This window comes from Tyto alba, unplaced genomic scaffold (genome assembly GCF_018691265.1).
Source record: "Tyto alba isolate M040663 unplaced genomic scaffold, T.alba_DEE_v4.0 Super-Scaffold_100000100064, whole genome shotgun sequence".
Taxonomy (NCBI): Eukaryota; Metazoa; Chordata; class Aves; order Strigiformes; family Tytonidae; genus Tyto; species Tyto alba.
Window position 1 is genome coordinate 167,711 of NW_024881265.1, and position 17,290 is coordinate 185,000.

The 17,290-nt window shown below is 47.8% G+C and overlaps 1 protein-coding gene and 3 non-coding genes across 4 annotated transcripts; all 4 read left to right on the forward strand.

The window, feature by feature from the left end:
- Positions 1–1,571: 1,571 nt before the first annotated feature.
- LOC104361148 (E3 ubiquitin-protein ligase TRIM7) lies at positions 1,572–14,082 on the forward strand. The gene is made up of 7 exons (XM_032989869.2): positions 1,572–2,038; positions 2,871–2,966; positions 4,378–4,608; positions 6,754–6,776; positions 7,351–7,466; positions 8,313–8,348; positions 11,420–14,082. Exons 1-7 carry the CDS (start codon positions 1,622–1,624, stop codon positions 11,932–11,934), a joined length of 1,434 nt encoding a protein of 477 aa, XP_032845760.2. The 5' UTR covers positions 1,572–1,621; the 3' UTR covers positions 11,935–14,082.
- Positions 14,083–14,852: 770 nt separating this feature from the next.
- On the forward strand, positions 14,853–14,925 carry TRNAT-UGU. The gene has a single exon. It is a non-coding gene; the product is annotated as a tRNA-Thr (tRNA).
- A 159-nt stretch (positions 14,926–15,084) lies between these two features.
- Positions 15,085–15,156, forward strand: TRNAP-UGG. Its single transcript has one exon. It is a non-coding gene; the product is annotated as a tRNA-Pro (tRNA).
- Positions 15,157–16,869: 1,713 nt separating this feature from the next.
- Positions 16,870–16,942, forward strand: TRNAV-AAC. Its single transcript has one exon. It is a non-coding gene; the product is annotated as a tRNA-Val (tRNA).
- Positions 16,943–17,290: the final 348 nt, after the last annotated feature.

Sequence of the window (17,290 nt, forward strand, 5' to 3'; positions counted from 1 at the left end):
AACTGTGGACTTATAAATGGGTCTAATTGTGTATATAGGGATATATGTGTGTACCTATATATGGTCCTCCCTATATATGAGTCTTTGTGTGAATATATACATATAAATATATATATATATATTCTGCTGTTCACCCGAGCCGCTTGTTCTGTGTTATTTCTGATCACAAACTAACATGGGTCATAGCAAGCACTGATATTTAGATTTTATTTTCCTGTGAGATGCTGAGGGATCCTTCTCAAAGCCCTGATTTTTTTAAAAAAAAACCTGACCTGAAAAAGCTCATTTCCAGTTCCAAATGAGCAAGTCTGGATTGGCAGTAAATGCATGCTGAAGTCTGATGCTCCTGTTCAGCAGTTAGAAATGTTTTAAAGTCACGAAAGAGGTTCAAGTGGAGGATAGATACACCTCCTCAGTGTTTTTTGTTTGTTGGGTTGTTTTTTTTTTTTTTTCCCCCCTCCAACTGCAAAGGCATCAGGATGAACACAACCTGTAACACAAATCAGAAATCCTTTGAAAACCCCTAGCATCAGGACACCAAGACCAGTTTTGCTAATATCACTCCTCCAGTACAAGCTCAGGGCTTGGGACTTGCCTCTCTTTAGCTCCAGACATCTCCAAGGGAAAGATCTCCACTTGGATGTGTCAGATCAGCTGGGCTGACTTGGAAAACAGCATTTAGGGATAGGATCACTTGATCTGTTTTCAAGTCTTCGTTAGGAGAAGATGAATCACGCTCCAGAAGCGCCTACCTTTCTCTGTTGATGGTAATGTGACACTCCACGCTCCCTTCCCCAAGTAATTAGGTGATTGTCACCCACTTTTATCTCTGTGTTTCCCAACAAGAGCTTTGGTGAGCTGCTCAGGTGGAGACAACCATGTTCTAGACAAACCGCAGCCAAGGAAGGTCCTCATACACTAATTGTCATTCCTGTTTAATGCCAGACCTCCAAAGCTGCACGCAAGGTTTCTGGAAGACAACAAGTATTTTTTTTGAGATGCAGGACTCCAATCTAGAGCTTAATCTTTATGGTTTGGGGAGAACTCGAGCCCAGATCTTGATATAGACTCTGCATCCTTGTGTATTCCCTTTCCCCTGTTGCTTTTTATGGTCCCTGTTGAGCCCTGGAGCTCAACCAAGTCATCCGAGTCCCCAGCTGAAGCACTGAGGGTGAAATGAGTCTTTAACGAGCGGTCGGCTGGTTACCTGGATCAGAGCCTAGAGCAGCTGCTAAACGCAAGCCTCAGGGCTCAGATCTTCCATTTAGCACCAGGTCGGCCAAAAAGCAATGAGACCCAGATCTGGTGGCCGTACCCCACGCCATTTCCCTTTTCCCACCTTCCCTCCTGCAAATAAAACAAAACAAGGACAGGGGGCCCAGGATTTGTGGGGGACCAAAGGGCTGGGTTGTATTCCTGCTTTCTTTTTTCCTCCATCTATGTGTTGTCCCCTAATTCTGAGGTCTTCGTTGCCAGTTTAAAGAAACCGGACACTGCAGAAGTGACCTTGGGCGGCGGGCTCGTTCCTGGAAGAGGAACGCCCACTCAGGGCTGGATGCCAAGCATTCATGTTCCGCGTCCAGCCCCGGTGAAATCAGTCCTTGACTGCAGGAGAGAGGCCATGGCAGCCGTGTTTCTGCCGGGCAATCTCCAGGATGAAGCCACTTGCTCCGTCTGCCTGGAGTTCTTCAAAGACCCCGTGTCCATCGAGTGCGGGCACAACTTCTGCCGGGCGTGCATCATCAAGAGTTGGAAGGATCTAGAGATGGATTTCCCCTGCCCGCAGTGCCGAGAGGTCTTCCAACAGAAGAGCTTCAGACCCAACCGGCAGTTGGCCAACATGTCCGAGATCATCAGCCAATTCACCCTCCGCGGGGCCAAGGGTGCCGAGGAGGACGGGCTCTGCGTGAAGCACCGGGAAGCCCTGAAACTCTACTGCAAGGACGACCGGAGAACCATCTGCGTGGTGTGCGACAGGTCCCGGGAGCACCGCCCGCATGCCGTGGTACCCATCGACGAGGCGTCGGAAGAGTACAAGGTACCCGTCTGTCTGTCTGTCTGTCCACCCCGAGGAAGACCTCCCCCCGCCAGGTCCTTCAGCCTCACGGTGGTGCGTGTTGCGCCGTCCCGCGCTCGCTCAAGTCCCCGCGTGGTCACCTGGCTTTCCCATGCTCAGCCTGGCGTTCCACCGCCCTGCAAAGAGCTGGCTGCTGCTTTCTAGCTTTCCAAAGACCTGGAAAACCCCTCTCCTTTCCAGATATGCAAAACCTTCTCGTGCGTTCGCACCATCACCGCGGCTGGGGAGAGCGTGGGATTAAAGGAGGCTGCGAGATAGGGTTTCTCCCGTGCAAGCTCCTGCAGAAGCCCTGGCCTTGAGCCATGCAACCATCACGCTGCAAACGCTACCTGAGGGCACCACCTTATGGGTAGGGTAACAGCTGATGGAGCAAACATCCACATCTATTTTAGGTCCGGGCGAGCATCCAAAGATGAATCAAAGTTGATTAAAGCCGGGCTGAGCTTTGTGCCAAGAGCAAAGACGGGGGAGGTGGTAGAAGCAGCAGCCGATGAAAACAGCGCTTGTAGCCTCCCCTGGCATCCTCCGTCTCCTTCCTTTGTGCTCGCTGCGTGCTTTTGAGCTTGTGGCAGTCCTTGGAGGGGTGTGAATGTGGGTGTCTGGGTGAGCGTGGGCAGAGCTGAGCCAGCGTGTTCACCCGGTGAGAATGCCGCCCGTGTTTTCCTTGCAATCCCGCTTGCCTTTGCACGTCTGCAAAGAGCAAACTGCGTGCGGGCAGAATAATGCGGCACAGGGAATGAGATGCAGCAGAAGAATGAAAAGAACAGTAATATTTTCTTTTTTTTGTTCCTAGGACAAAATCCAGGGACGTTTGGATTTCCTGAAAAAGGAGAGGCAAGAGCTGCTGGAGTTTAAAGTGAACGATGATAAGAAAACTCAGGAGCTCTTGGTGCGTGCCCGCAATGCAGTGCTCTGGGGTAGTGGGGATGAAGGTCATGACTGGGACACGTGGAGGGGGTTAGGAGCCACCAAGCCATCCATCTCCTCCTTACCACTGCTGTCAGTGCCTGAAGAAGAGAAATGGATGTTTTTCTCCTTCCTTCACCATCAGAATCGGCACCACCTCTTGGCAGACCAAAGGGATGGGGGGGGGATGTAGCTCTCTCCCACCATTCCACCCTCTTCCTCCTCTTCCCCAGCCATTTGTCCCTGGGGCAGCAGAAGGCAGCAAAGAATCTGCTGCGGGAAAGCCCCTGCCCCCCCCCTCCCTGCTAATAACACCCCTCCCAGATCATCACCCCCAAGACAAGTGGCTTTGAGTGACTCGTGTTCCCCCCTACTTGGGACACACACCATGAGGCCGCCCTCAACCCAGGTTTCTGCTCTACCATCCCTATGCAACAGGGTTATTACCACAATTTGCTGTTGTGGTTTTTTTTTTTTTTATTTTTTCCAGCTGGCAGGGCTTGAAATAGCACCAGCCTGCCAAGAGGCATGGTTTCTTACATGATGCAAAATGCAGTGTGAAGGTCCATTTTTTGAGGGCCAGGTGGACCTGTTGGACCTGTGCTTAAGGACAGTGTAGAGTGAAGCAATCAAAACATGTTCAACTTTGTCCATGCCCCAAAGAGCATGTTTCCTGGAGAAAAATCTTCCCACTTGCCCTTGGGCTTTGCCTCAGAGGGAACGTGTTGGCCTGCTCGTGATGACAACCCAAGTAGGAACTGGGATATTGGCAGAGCTGATAAACAGAAGATCATAACAAAGCAGGGACTGGAGTTTATCTGCGAATATAGATGCCCCCAGGGAGGGAGAAATGATGCTCTGAGTGGGTTCTCCTCTACAACCCCTTCTCCCAGTTTGGGTAGTAGGACCACCAGATGATGACAGGGACTGGGGAAATCTCTTGGCCACGGGTCCCCACCTTCAATGAGTGCTGATTAACCCACCACCACCCCAGGGGAGAAAAAGGAAGCCTACATGTCCAGTGTAGAAGAGAAAACCCACCTGAGATCTCCCATGGAGGTGGTGTACCAGCCCCAGACATGGTTTGGTACCTCTTCCCTCAGAAAAGGGTGCGGGGGCACAGCTACAACAAAGATAATGCCTGTTTGTGGAGTAACTGCTCATGGTCTTTGCTGTCCCATCTCCACCCCTTTTCAGGGCCTTTGTCCAGACATTCCACATGCAATAATTCCTCATCCCTCCCCAACTCGAGGCACTCAGTCTCACAAGACAGCAAGCAGCACCCGTGACACTGGCAGGGTGCTCCAAAGTCCTCAGGTGGTCCATCTCCACCCCAAAATCATCACATCGGCTTAAACCTCTTTTTTTTTTTTTTTGCTGCGTTTTGTTCGCAGAAAACCATCGAGAACGAGCGGCAGAAGCTGCTCTTGGAGTTTGAGAGGCTGCGGCAGTTCCTGCACGACCAGGAGCACATCCTCCTGGGGCAGCTGGAGAAGATGGAGAAGAACATCGCCAAGAGGCAGAACGAGAACATCACCGACCTCTCCAAGGAGATCACGCTCCTCAACAAGCTCATCACGGAGCTGGAGGAGAAAATCCAGCAGCCCATGCTCGAGTTCCTCAAGGTGAGACCTTTGCTATGAAATGAGCCTTCAGGTCTGAGTCATGACCCTCCTTTGTCCTTTTTTTTTTAATGTGTTTCTGGATCCTGTAGAGGTGTTTTGAGGATAAATGTCCTTTTTTCCCCCCCCCACACCTTTAATGAGCAGGTGGTGCATGGCAGTGTCGGAGTGCCCTGAGCTCTGCTATGCCAGCAGTAACACACAACTGGTTCAGGAACATCTTGAAACAGAGGTGTTCTCTTCATATTTAATAGCTTCTGATCATTTTTTTCTTCCATGAATTTGTCTGGACCTTTCCATCACCCATAAATTCCTGTTTCAAGGTGTTCAAAGCTGAATTACACCTTGCGTGAAGAGCCACCCCAGTGGTACTGGCCAGATCCTTAAGCCAAGCAACTCGTTTTGCAAATCCAGGTCTTGATGGGTTTGCAACGCTGCGGGTTTGTCGCATGCCAAGTCACAGGTGCCCACTCCTCCGGCTTAAAGGTGTCGGTGAGGGCTTGGGGTGGAGCTGAGTGTAGAAGCACGTGGAGCTGGGCTCAGCAAGACACGGCTCCTTGCCAGTTTTCACAGCGGAGTCCTGGCTGCGGAAGGTTGGCTGGGACCTGAAAGCAGAGCTGGGTTTTCAAATCGAAATGAACTATTGACCAAGCTGGAAAGTATGAGGGAGAGAGCAGATGGAGTCCAGGTATTGATTGCATTGCAGAGAAAGGAGCTGGAGCCAACCCAGCTCTCCCTGTTACCCAAACTCTCCTTCGCAGCTGAAGTGGGGTTTGAAAAACAAACAAACCTGAGCTGCCCATCCCCAAATCAATCCAAAATCCTCCACCGAACAGCAAAAGGCTAATGGGTGACCTTCTTTTAACTGATGACGTTTTGATTAAACCGAGTAGATCGAGCTCCTGGTGCACGCAGATCTGCACGGAGTTAAATTCCCTCCAGGCAGTGTTGAAAGCACTGTAAATATTTGCAGATGGTTTCAGTACTCAGCTATGGGTGAAAACTCATTTCACGTGGTCTTTGCTCAGTCATCACCATTGCACGCAAAAATGATCCTGTAACAATAGGTGGTATTTTTTTAAAAGGCCACGTTGGAAATCCTTAGCCAGCTCCAGAGTCCTTTTCCATTCCCTGGGAGGGGGGCGTAGCTTTGTGTTGCCTTTGAATCACGTCCAACGCACTCGTCATGGTTTATGTCCTTCTTTATATAATTTTAAAGGCATAGGGAAGGGCAAATTGTGTCGTGGACTGAGCATGGGTTTCATCTCAGTGAATTTTCATCACATTGCAACTAGTTATTAAGGGTATTTTAACCTATAATTTACCTCTATAATTCACCCTTCCTGATGGCAAATGATTTCCACTGTCAGGATATGCATCCCAGGGTGGGCTGAATGACCCCTTGGAGGCACCTTAAACTCCTCTTGGTGGTGATTAGACCATGGGAGCCCAGATATCATGGAGACATAGATGTGCAAGTTTAATGCCAGATTTCTAGGTGGTCAAGTTTTGGCAGATGATGTCCCTTTGGCTATTAGGCAGGTGGATACTTGCAGGTGTCCTTCTGTACCTCAAGATTTCACACGGGACAGGTTGATAGGACCTTCTCGGAAGTGGGAGACCAGCAGAGAGACCCTGAGAGCATCTCAGAGGCTGCCAGGTGCCTGCACCTGGGTTCACAACAACGGTCAAATACTGGAACAGGAGCCAGAGAGCTTGTTGCAGTCATCACGCGTGGAGATAATCCCAACTCGCCGGGCAAGGCCCTGGCTAAGCTGGCATGCTTTGAGCAATGGGATGGATGAGAGACCTCCAAAGGCACCTTCTGATCTGAACCACATCGTGACCCGACGGGCATGAAACTGGAATATTTGTACATAGGACCGTCTGGACGGCTTGGTCCCTCCCCAGAAGCAGCTGGGTCTTTAGTTGCTGCAGGCAGTTGGGTGGGATTTAGTGGGACTGTGGCCTTCCAAAGCTGGAAGCAAACATCCGAGGCCTGGAGCCATGCCTGCTTGTTGCAGCCATGAGTGGTGGACGTCCTGGTTGGGTTTAACGAAAGGGAATTGCTTTCGTGCTGGCTGAGTCAGGGGAGGGGCAGCCTCTGTTGCGCAAGGATTTCACTTGGTCTCTCTTTTTCCTTTCTAGGATGTGATGAACATCATAAGCAGGTATGGAGCGCGGCTTCTCCCCTTCTTCCAAGCTTTTTTCCCCCACCAGCACTGTTTAAAGGTCAGTGTTTGCAGTCCAGATGCCAGAGGGGTAGACGGAGCTTGCCTCCCACCCGGCACCAGCCCTGGGTCTCTTCCAGCTTCTTGGAAAAATAAGCGTTATCACAAAGTCTTTTCCTACCAGGCAGTTTCTTCAAAGGTCAAATGAGACCAGAAACCCCAAGTCATCTTATTTGCCTGATACGCAGTTCACCCAGGGCAATGATTTAGGCACCACTTAAGCTCCAAAAATGACATTTAAGCTGCAGCAGGAACAGCTGAGTGGGAGTAACCCAGCACAGACGCCCTTTCCGCCAGCCAGCCGAGGGGGGGGTTCAAAGCTGACATGTAAATCCCGCTGTCCTCAACCCAAGGGGGTTGAAATCCCGATGTGATCTTCTCATGGGGGTGTTGAGAGCTCGGACAGACTGAGGGTGGGATGGGGTGGGAGCATCGCACGCTGTCAACAGCGAATGAAAAAGAAAGTGGGGGAATAGCAATGATTTCCTAATTGTTTTCACTTTTTCCTTCGCAGAAGTGACGACGTGAAGTGCCAGAAGCCTGTGCCCGTGTGCACGGATATGAAAATGCACATCTGCAATTTCTCCCTCAAGACCGTCGTCCTTGAGAAAGTCTTAAAGAAATTCAGAGGTATGTAGAAATGAAACCGGGGCGTTTAAAATAGGCCTGGCCTTTACCAGGCGTCGGGAAAAGGGGATGAGGAGTGCTGGGGATGCTGCGGATGTCTCGAGGTCCCTCATGCCTGGTCAGCAGTACTGAAATAGGAGAATAAATAATGTTGGAAAGGACTTCTGGGGATGTGCATGAACAGGAGGAGGCACGCTGCCAGCCTGCCAGCGAAGGAGAGGCAGGATTTTTTAGAGAAGGGAAAAAACCAGAAATGTGTCACGTCAACTTCAGTGCAATAAAACCTGCAGTTTTCACATCTTGAATAGTTTGAGGCTGGGATAGGCAAGCTTTGCGTTTAAAAACCGACCCCTTGCAGCAAGGCAGCAAATCCACGAGATGGTGCTGAAAGCTCTGGAAAGGAAGCAAGCACCAGAAAGAGCAGCTCTAGAAGAGAAAAATCCCTAAATGCGAACTACGCCCTGGAGCAATAATTGGCTTAAAGGATTGTACAAAAAGCTTGAAACTCATAACACAACGAGGAGAACAAAATATGGCAGGGCACGATAAATAAGGTTTAAAGAAATCCTGCATTCTCTTGATGTCCAGAAGCATTTTTTTAATTTTTTTTTTTTTTTTTTAATTAAAATCTATTTAGCGGAAATTTCCCCCGTTGCTTGTCCCTGTTGCACAAGCTGGTAGGAGCTGGTGTTGCTCCATCCTCAGCTCTTGCTGCCTGTCGAGTCCCACGTTGGCAAAGACAGCACTTTGGCAGCGTGGTGTGGGTGTAAAGGTCCCCATAAAGGAGATTTCGTGGTTCCCTCTGGCTCTCTCACTGTTGCCATTCACTTGCCAATCTCTTCTTTTCAGAAAACCTGCGAGATGAACTGGGAAGAGGTGAAAAAGGTAAAAGGAAAATATTTAAGACTTAGAGCCACGGAGCAGAGACTTTAAATTGTGGTTGTATTTTGCAAAGCTGGTTTTGCAAAGCCAAAGAGAGGGGGAAAAAAGAAAACAGGCACTCTAGATTTCTTCTTTTCTTTTCTTTTTTTTTTTTTTTTTTTTTTTTTAATTTCTTCTCTCTCGATGATTTCCAGATCCAGCCTGCTCAGTTCAAGAGTCAAAAGACGATTTTTCTAGCTGACGCCGGGGATCTGACAGCTAAGCTAGGTCCTTTCTGCCTGTTTACACTTAACAAATCTACAGTGCGGAACAGAAAGAACAGATATTTGAACCCCAAAATGGTTTCGTACCCTTTCAAGCCACAACTTGCTTTAAGTCTGCCAGGTTTGCTCTGTGGCCTGTGGTCAGGGTTCGGGATGGAGGGTGTGAGTGCTCTGCAACCCGCTCCAGTGCAAAGTCAGGTGGCTTAAATTTTGCGGGACGTTGTGGAAATCGCGGCTGCGTTGCTTTCACGTCGCGCCACGCCGGAGAAGACTTGCTCACCAGCTCTCCTGGGTTAGCAAAGGACCGAGTTCCCACGAGAGGTGCATTTGCAACCGGCAAAACCAGCCCCGATTGACTCTTTCGATGCTGGACCAGCCTCTGCTTTGCTTCACCAGCGGCAGCGAAGGAAAAGGGAATGCCAGTGAGCCTGGAAACCACGGCGATGGGCTCTGCAGTGGTTCTGGCACCAGCTTGATCCCTCTGACCTTGCACTGTGGTGGGTGCAAGGCATGGGCAGATGCTGTTAAAAATCTGCCCCCATCCTCCATCTCCCTTGATGTGAAGGTTGCATAGCTGTGTCCAGCGCAGCCAGAGTTACCCCAGCAAAGCCTTCTTTTAGAAAAAAAAAAAAAGGCTAATTCTTGTTTTTAAGGTGGTAGTCTTCAACACCGGGTTTGCAAACCCCTTGGGGAAGGCAGAGGAGGGCAAACTGTGGGTTGGATCCTTTCCAAGGACCATGGGTCGGATCCTTTCCAAGGACCATCCAGCTTATTGGGACCAGACTCTGCTCACAAACATCCCCAGGCGCCTCTGGAGAATGCCAAGGGGTTGGCAAAGCGAGAGAAGAAAGGCTGGCGACCACCGTTTAAAAGCAAAATAGCAAACCAACCCTCACTGCATGTCCATGGTGGTGTGTGTGCATGTGTAGAGGTGTAATTTGGCTGGTGCGTTATACCAGCAAATCCTCTGAAAGCAGAGCAGGCCACAACGTATGCTGCAGAGAGCTGGGGGACCAAGGGGTGAAGAAGGGACCAGCCAAAACCTCGTAGCAGTCGTTGAATCCCACTCCTCTGAATGCCTTAGTTCATCTTTTCCAAGAGCTTTGAATGCTCTTAATTTTATTATTTTAATATGATACCTGAACTCCTGGAGTCACATTATTATTATTTTTTTTTTTTTAATCAAGCCAAATCATCATTCTCAGCCCCCACAACTGAGTTGAAGCTCCGACCCAAATCCTAATGACTCCAGCAGCTGGAGATGCGAGAGGAAGGAAGGAAAACACCTTTTAAAGAAAAGATTGGCATCAAGGAAATTTGCTCATCCAATCCATTTCCCCCTAACTTCTGTGAACGGACACTTCAAAAGCCCTTGTCCCTTGGTCTGATATAACAGTACAAAATGCAGGAGATGTTATTTTAAAGCCATTCTCCCAGTTTTGGGGAGGAACCTGATGCTTAAGTTTGGAAGGAAAAAAGGACCTACCCCTTCCCATGGTTACTATCACTTTTCTGACCCCTGTGAAACACCACGAAGCTTTCGATCCCATCATGGGTCCTTTTGGACTTCATATGCAATTTTCAGGCCCAAATCTAGGGATTTTGAAAGAGCATAAAGACCTTTATCCAAATAAACTCTGGTGCATCATCCAACATGTTTCAGCTCCTCAGGTCCCATCTTAGCTTCCCCCAAAGGGTCTCATTCATTCCTGGCAACTTTGCTGACTACAACCACAATTTGAGGTCACTAACGTGCTTGCTGTTTCCTTTGAGCCTGATTTTGGAAGGGGAAAAGATGTCGGTATCAAACTTCATCTACATGCATGTTTCTTTTGGGCTGTCCAGATGTGATCTGGTGCGTAAAGATGCCCTTAGGTCATGGCTTTCCATGAGGACTTGTCATCATGGGGTAGTCTGGGGACAGATATTCAGCAGTTTATGATCTGAGGGGTGTGCGTACCCCATCTTGTGTCTTGTTCATTAGATGAGCCAGAAACAAAAAAGAAAAATACATCAATTTCTTTGGGAAAAAGGTCTTGACCTCAGGTCCATTTTTACTGTATGTAATTGCTAATCATTTGCATGTGGTTTCATTGTGTTCTTTGCTCCTAATGTCCTTTTGTTGTTGTTACCCCATTTCTTAGCAGCAGCACGAGTTTTGCCCTCCCATGAAGGGAATTGGGGTGTCAGGGTGGGAGGACAGATGAGTCCCCCCAAGCCAGTGTTTGAGGGGTGCTGGCTGGTGGCGCCGCTGAAGGATCATGAGCTGATCAAAGGGCCAAAGACTACGACGCAGTTGTAGGTCTTCCTCTAGGACATCCTGAACCAGATCTTGGTCCTCATTTACCACGATTTACTTTGCCGTGTTGTTCTACACCTTCGCCTGGTGGGAATTAACCCCTAGTGAGGATTTGAAAAGCCGAGGTAGATGCTCATCCCACATCTTTAACTGGGACCTTCCTCGCCCACCTCCAAGTTTCTCACACAGGTAGCTTGTCCCTGTGTGCTGGTAGAGAGGAGCAGCATATTTGTTAACATCTAAAATTACGCCTCAAATTTAGCCCCAAGCCTCCACGCTTCCTGCAGATTCAATGGTGAGAGGGGGCATCTCAAGAACCTCAAAGCCAAGCCAATGTCTGAACTTGGCTTTTCTTCACCACAGACTGTCCAGGGAGCTGAAGAGGAGCAGTTATTGAGGTTGGGGTACGGTTATTGAGGTTGGGATGTGGTTCAGCAACTGATAAAAACATCCCCATCTTGGGCTTTTAATTGTTAAAATTCTTACTGAGTTGCTATCGCTGTCATCCACAGAGGACCTCACCCTGGACCCCGATTCGGCAAACCACCTCCTCATCCTCTCTGCAGACCTCAAGAGCGTGAGGATGGGCTGTAGGAAACAGGAGCTGCCCGACAACCCCAAGAGATTCGACACGAACTCGCGGGTGCTGGCTACCACGGGCTTCAAGTCGGGAAGACATTACTGGGAAGTGGAGGTGGGGGCCTCGGACGGTTGGGCCTTCGGGGTGGCCAAGGAGTCCGTCAGGAGGAAAGGTCTGACACAGTTTTCGCCTGAAGAAGGGATCTGGGCAGTGCAGCAAAACGGAGGTCGCTACTGGGCGGTCACCTCGCCCCAACGCACCCCGCTGTGCCTCAGCCAAAAACTCAGTAAGGTCAGGGTGTACCTGGATTACGAAGGGGAAGAAGTCTCCTTCTACAACGCTGACAACATGCAGCACATCTTCACCTTCAACGTCGCCTTCCAGGAGAAGGTGTTCCCTCTCTTTTCGGTTTGTTCCACCGTCACCTACATCAAACTGTGCCCCTGAGATTTCTGAGGGGCTTCGCTGAGGACCTGTCTCCATGGTCTTTACTGGATGGTGCTTGGACATGAGTGATGAGCACAAGAGACCACCCAGTCAACCACGCAGCCTGGTTCGTTGGTACGTAGGAAGGCAGATAGCTGATAGATGGGTAGCCATGTAGTCAGGGAAAAATATCACAAGGAGGGTCTTTAGACCAGCTTAAACCAGAGAACAGCTATCGAAATCATCAGCAATCCCCGGAAGGTTGTGGTCACCATCTTAAACCCATCTCTGAACCTCTTCAGTGAGAAGGAAACCACTGGTAGTTGGTTTGTGGCTCCAAGTTTGATAACGGATGGGTGGTTTTCTTTTCTTGTGTGGGTCTAAGGATCGATATTAGAGCTGATGGGAAGTTTTGGAGTGGACCCTCCACCCCTTTAAAAGCCTCAAGGACTTCGAAATGAAATGTTTATTGGGTAAATGTCCTGTGGGAAAGGTGGAGAGAGCAACACCGAGCAGGACACTCTGGGCACCCGTTCAAAGCTGGAATAGGCAAAGCTCCTTTCTAGTTGATCAAATAAAATCAAATTGGAAAGTTTTGCTCCTCCTGAAGGGAATCTAACAGGAATTTTCCATTGTTGTGTTACGCTGCTGTTCCCATCAAACTGTAGTCACCACCTCTGTGCCAAAATTAGGAATCCTGCCCAGGTGCCTTCACTCCTACAAGATTTAGGAGGAGGTAATTAGGTTTATGAATTGCTCCTGGGGAGGGGTTGGATTTCAGTGAGAGGGGATGCTCACACCCTTGTTCTGGGCTGTGTGAATTGTTATAAGAGGCTCAGCTGGAGTTTCTGGCTTTTTTTCCTCTCTTGCTCCTGCTGGGAAGCAAAGTTTCTAGTGAAGGATGGGTGCCTGGTTATTTATTCCAGTTGGTGCCCCTCAAATCTGGGCTGGGAATTGTACTCCAAGGGCTACTTTTGTGACGTTGAGATGGTGGCCCGAGCTGCCCTAGATGGTCTAAACCACGTGGCCACCAAGATCTGACCCGTCTTGGGGTTGAAGAGGTGCTGTGGGCTTTTGGTTGCCCTCTCCATCAGCTTCTGTAAGTGTTCTGTCCTTCGCTTCTCTGTCCGTGGATCCTTGGGGTTTTGGGTTAGTTTTTTTTTCTCGTTTCTTTTTTTTGTTATTGTTTTTTTTTTTTGTTGTTGTTGTTGTTGGTTTTTTTTGTTTGTTTGTTTGTTTGTTTTTTTTTCTGTGAAGCAACAAATATTAATGTTGCTCAGGTGTGTTCCACTGGATGGGAGGAAGATGCATGTTTCTGAACTTTGGTGCTCCTGTGTAACTCCTCCTGAGGTCTCCTCTGGGTAGAAGATGTTTTCAAAATAACCCCTCAAAGTTATTCTGCTTTGCCCTTAATAACGTAGACTTTGGGTGCCGAATCTTGTATTTCCTCAGGCTCTCTTTACTGTTCTGTTCTCAGCAAAATCACCCGTTTACCTTCGTGTTCTGTTTCCTTTTTCTGGAAATCCTCATTCTTTGCCAAGACAGCAAACGTTTAAGATGCGGCTTGCTTTGTTCACTGTTGCTTTTGCCAAAACAAAGCAGCTTTTTAAAAAATAATAAGCATATGATTGTCTGAAGTGATGAAAAATAAGGTTTCTGGTTTTGGGGCATTGTTGGTTGGCTTTTTAACCTTTTCTAGAAAACATGTTAATTCTTTTTAGGAAATACAGAGTTGGGATCGGGGGGAAATTTTTTTTTTTTAATCAAGAACATTTCATGACTGGTTCTAAACTGAGAAAAAGTTGTTTCTGTGCATAGTTGATCTTCATATGTGTTCAAACCTACTGGCAAAACCCTGATCAACTCCAATGCCAATAATCCGTTGGTTGAACAAGCGCATTTCCTGCGAAGATAAAAGGAGCTGGTGATGACATGAACATCTCCATTTTCAGCTGGTGGGTTGTTTCCTACCCTAAGAGTCTAATTTTTTTTTTTTTTTTTCAAATGAGTTTGGCTTTAAATCTACGTTATTTAAAGCTGCAGCAACCCTTATAAAGGTCAAGCTGTGAACAGGTGAGCAAAATGCCCGAATTTTCTAGGCTCCATCCGCTGCTGAAGCTATATCACTGTAGAAAGTATGTAAATAAATAAAAATTCCTAGAATAAGAAGGGTATTGGCAGGAGACACGTTCTTATGCCATGACGCTGTGTTTGTCTTGTCTGTATGTGAGAAATGGAAGGTCTGCAAACCACGGGAAGCAAAAAACAAACAAACAAACAACAAAAAAAAACCAAACCACAAAAAAACAACAAACCCCACGGAGCAGATCTGAAACCTCCCCGGTTGTTCCTAGCCCATGAGCTGGAAAAAAAATGTGAAGGTTCTCCCTGCATTCATCTTCTCCTGTTTATTATTCCCAACCACTAGCAGGCTGGAGAACACCGGAATTGTGGTTTGAAGGATTGTTCTGCTTGAAGTCTGAAAGAATTTAAGTGAAAGCACATAGATATTGGGGTGAAAATGTGTGTATGGGGGGAGGGGGGGGTTGGGTTGTTTTATTTTTTATTTCCCCCTCTCCCCCAGCTGTTGATGTTGAGCACAAACCCAACTTTTGCATGTTCCTCAAATCAGGGCTGCAGGAAGAAGCTGAAGGTCAAGACTGAGCCGACTTTTGCCTTTAGACAATCTTAGAGGGGAGAAATGGGCATCACCTCCTGGGTTATTCCAGCAGCAGAGCTTTCCTCGCTGCCTGTACTTTGCCCAAACCTCCTGAAAAAAAAGAAAAAAAAAAAAAAGGGAGAGTTTTTAGGGAAGAAATGAGGGAGATTTTGGGGGGGAAATGCTGCAGATTTGGGGGGAAATGACGGAGATTTGGGGCGACGCAGCCGGTTTCGGGGTTCCCCCCTGGTGGCCTTCACAGAGGCACTTCAGGCCGGCCGGCTCCATAGCTCAGGGGTTAGAGCACTGGTCTTGTAAACCAGGGGTCGCGAGTTCAAATCTCGCTGGGGCCTCTCGGGGTTTTTTTTTTTTTTTTTTTTTTTCAGTTTGCCTTTTTTTTTTTTTTTTTTGGGTGTTTTCTCCCCAAAAAGCACCATCGGTTTCCCCGCGGAGGGGGCGGGGTGAGCCGCCGCGAGCGCCGACAGCCGCGGCGGGATACAGCGGCTCAGCGCGGCTCGTTGGTCTAGGGGTATGATTCTCGCTTTGGGTGCGAGAGGTCCCGGGTTCAAATCCCGGACGAGCCCAATTTCTTTGGTCCAGATTCCTTCTCCTTTTATTTTCCCTGTCTGCTGTTTGTGGCGGTTTTGTGGTTTAGGTTGTTTTATTTTTATTTTTATTTTTTTTAATTATTTATTTGGTTTGGCTTTTGGGGGATTGCGTTTGGTTTGGGTTTTTTTTAGGAGGGTTGGGTTCAGTTTGGGTTTTTTGGTTGGGTTTGGTGAGTTTTTTGGGGGGTTGGATTTAGTTTGAGGGTTTTTAGGGGGGGTTGGATTTGGTTTGTTTTTTTGGGGGGGGGGCTTGGGTTTGGTTTGGTGTTTTTTGGGGGTTTGTTTTTGGTTTGTTGTTTTTTGTGTGGGGCTTGGTCTTGGTTTGGGTTTTATTGGTTTGGTTTGGGGTTTTTTGTTTGCTTGGTTTTTATTTTTGTTCTCTGTGTGTGTGTTGGGGTTTTTTGCTGTGGATTGGTTTTGTTTTAAATAACTACTTTAAAAAAGAAATACTTAAAACATTTTAATTAATCATTTTCCCCTTCCTTCTGCAGTTTGTTGAAGTCCCATTCCAGCTGCAGCACTCTCAGCAGCTCACTGGGAAAACCCAATCAGGGAGGAAAAAAAAACCCCAAAACAACAGTTTTCAAGACCTTTTTGCCATTACGCGGCTCAGGCAGGTGCGAGTTGCTCTTTTATTTATAAATCAGCCCTTCCCTGCTAATACCTTTTTGTTCTCCTCCCAAACTCCACGAAGAGGCGATTGCTGCTCACGGTCTCCTCAGGCCTCCAAATTTTGCCTAAATCGCGTGGTTTGTGCGCAGAAATCCAATATTTCCCATTGCACAAGGGCTGTGGGTATGTAGAAACGCTCCAGATTTTTCCCTCATGGGCTGTTACCTCCACTGTGCTGATCTTGGCTCCATCCCCATGGAAAAAAAAAAAAAAAAAATTAATAGCAACTGTGAATAAGCAGCTCCTGCTGTTAATTTTAGATATAAAAATCGTTCGGGAGCTTGGGTGAATCAAGGTTGGGACATGAGGTTTGTAAATGAGAGAAATCAGAGAGAAGTATGGGGTTTTTTTTGTGGTTTTTTTTTTTCCCCCAGAGAAATGCAAAAATCTGGCACATTTAAGCGTTGGCATAGGATGAGCTGTATTATAATTCTCTCTTCTTCCAAAAAGGAATGTACTATTAATTATTTCTGAAGTGACCTATAGGGAATAATAATAAAGATTAAGTTACTCAAGCAAAAACACAGAAAAAAATAATCAAGGGTGATCCGGTGCCTGGGTATGGCTGTGTGCACACCCTCACTGCCTTACAGGAAGGTGGAAACTGGGGAGAAATAATACAATTAGGGTCAGCAATTATGCAAAAAAACTGCATTAACAAGGTTTTTTCTGCCCTTCGAACCCCCATGACATCCCACGGCCAAATCCTGCAGCTCCTTCTGGCCGCGCCGGCTGCTGGTTTCTCATCCTGGATGGCAAAAATGAATTTTAGCCCCCTTTTTTTTTTTTTTTTCCACGCCGAGCATGACGTTACGGGCTTGGGTTTATAGCCCCGAGCGCCGCTCGCCCTCGCGTGTTCACGGCCGCCGGCACACGCGGGTATTATCCCCGCCCCAAACAGCCACGTGCGGGGGAACACGTGGGAAAAAAAATAAAAAATCCGGAAACGCCCTTAATCGCCCCGGCCGCGAGTGGGGGAGCGCGAGAGCGGTGCAGTGGGGGGATTGTCCCGCGTGGGTTTCTGTAGTGTAGTGGTTATCACGTTCGCCTAACACGCGAAAGGTCCTCGGTTCGAGACCGGGCAGAAACACTAATTTTTTCGGCTTTTCCCCTTTTTCTACCCCACCCCCCTTTTCCCACCCTTTTTTCTCTTTTCGTTTTTCTTTTTTACTTTTTTTTTTTAAATTTTTCTTCTCTCTCTTCTTCTCCTTTTTTTATTTTTTTCCTCCTCCTTCCCTCCTTTCTTCCCCTTCCTGGTGGGTAAAAACCAACTCAACCAGTACAAAAATAAAAGAAAAATAACAAACCACTCTCTTTCTTTTTTTTTTTTTTTTAACCGAAACACTGTTAGGTTTGGTTTTTTTATTTTCTTTTTCAAAGATGATGGGGATGAAAGGGAATCAGTGAGAGGGAGGGGAATCGGGTGGCTAGTGAATGC